Source organism: Naegleria fowleri (genome assembly GCF_008403515.1).
Source record: "Naegleria fowleri strain ATCC 30894 chromosome Unknown tig77, whole genome shotgun sequence".
NCBI classification, from domain to species: domain Eukaryota; phylum Heterolobosea; class Eutetramitea; order Acrasida; family Naegleriidae; genus Naegleria; species Naegleria fowleri.
Genome location: NW_025408009.1, coordinates 42386 through 43789, shown reverse-complemented (window position 1 = coordinate 43789; position 1404 = coordinate 42386). Strand labels below are relative to the sequence as shown.

At 32.6% G+C, this 1404-nt stretch overlaps 1 protein-coding gene across 1 annotated transcript in view; it reads left to right on the top strand.

The window, feature by feature from the left end:
• The window catches only part of FDP41_010207 (uncharacterized protein), a gene marked incomplete at both ends in the record, with an annotated part of 4584 nt that overhangs the window by 1634 nt on the left and 1546 nt on the right, over positions 1-1404 (top strand). The window contains one exon of the mRNA XM_044700480.1: positions 73-1385. Coding sequence (XP_044556247.1) covers positions 73-1385 — 1313 coding nt within the window. The remainder of the gene's footprint in view (positions 1-72; positions 1386-1404) is intronic.

Below are 1404 nucleotides of genomic sequence, written 5' to 3'. Positions count from 1 at the left end.
AATCTTTTACCAAACAACCAATTAAGAGTCGATGGATTTTCCCATACCTTTCACTGATTGCTCTCTTCATAGAAAATGCCTTTTCCAATATTGTCTCAGACTCGATTACACTTAGCATTAATAATGGAACGTCAAACATTAGTTATGATTCTGTGAATATTATCAGAGACGTGTCTGCCATGGTTGTAGTTACATTGGTCTCGTTGGCGATTTGGAATTTTGTGCTGAATCACCTTAGATACATTCTATTCAGATACATGTACGAAATTATGTTTAACGAGAGACAAGTATCTTTACAACAAGTGTCACCATTTTTGAAACTCATTTCCAGGAAGAGATTTATGATGCTTTCAAATTGTGCCATGAGTGTGTGTGTGATTGCTTATTTTGTCATTTTCATCTCATTAACAAGAACAAGTGTCATTATATCAACAACATATTCATGGATTATGAGCCTGTCATTTTTTGTGTTTGTTATGATCATGACAATATGTTTAATTGGAATTTATTTGTTTGATATCTATATGGAATTCAAGTATAAGCAAATATCGAGTGAAATGCAAAATGTTGGAAAGGATGTCTTATCTAATGCAACTTCACAAACATCCAAATTAGAAAATTTCGTACAAGGAATCACAAAATCATTTCCTAAAACTGGTGTAAAAGGTGTTCAAGTGAATTTGAATTTCTATTCAACTTCATCTTTCCTACGAAGATTGCAACATTTCTTTTCTACCAATGACAGATTATTCTTTAGATTAGAGGCTGTCATATTTTTCACATCGATTGTGTTCTATATTGTTGCTTATGCATTAGGTTTTTCTGTTCTATCAAACTCCTCAACAAGCTCAATCACAAGCACTTATTCACAAATAACTACCTCCGATGATATGAACACAATTCTCCAATTGGCGTTCAATTTGGTTTTTCAAACATTATTTGAAGCTGGATTTATCATTTCATTTGGTGGATTGGTATTTATTGGTGCATTTATTAAGAACTCCAAGAATGTATCAACAAGAGACGCATCATCTTCAACAACTATGAACATGGATCAGAATGAACAGGATGATGTTTCTAAGCTTTTGAAAAATCCAAGCGCCAAAAAAGTATTTGAACAATTTTGTAAATTAGAATTCTCGTTAGAGAATGTGATTATGTGGAGCAAAGTCGAAAAGTTGAAAGATTTACTGAAAACACATGCAGACCGTGATCTCTATCAAAAGATTATCGAAGAATTGGAAGATTGGAACGAATGTCACTTTTCATCAAGTTCTCGTTTTGAGATTAATTTTTCTTCACAAACAAGAGAAAAGTTTGAAAAAGTGAGAAAAGAATTGAATGCTCATCATCATGGCCAATCCTCAGATGAATTATTGAAACAAGTTTCAGACTTTGCTCAAA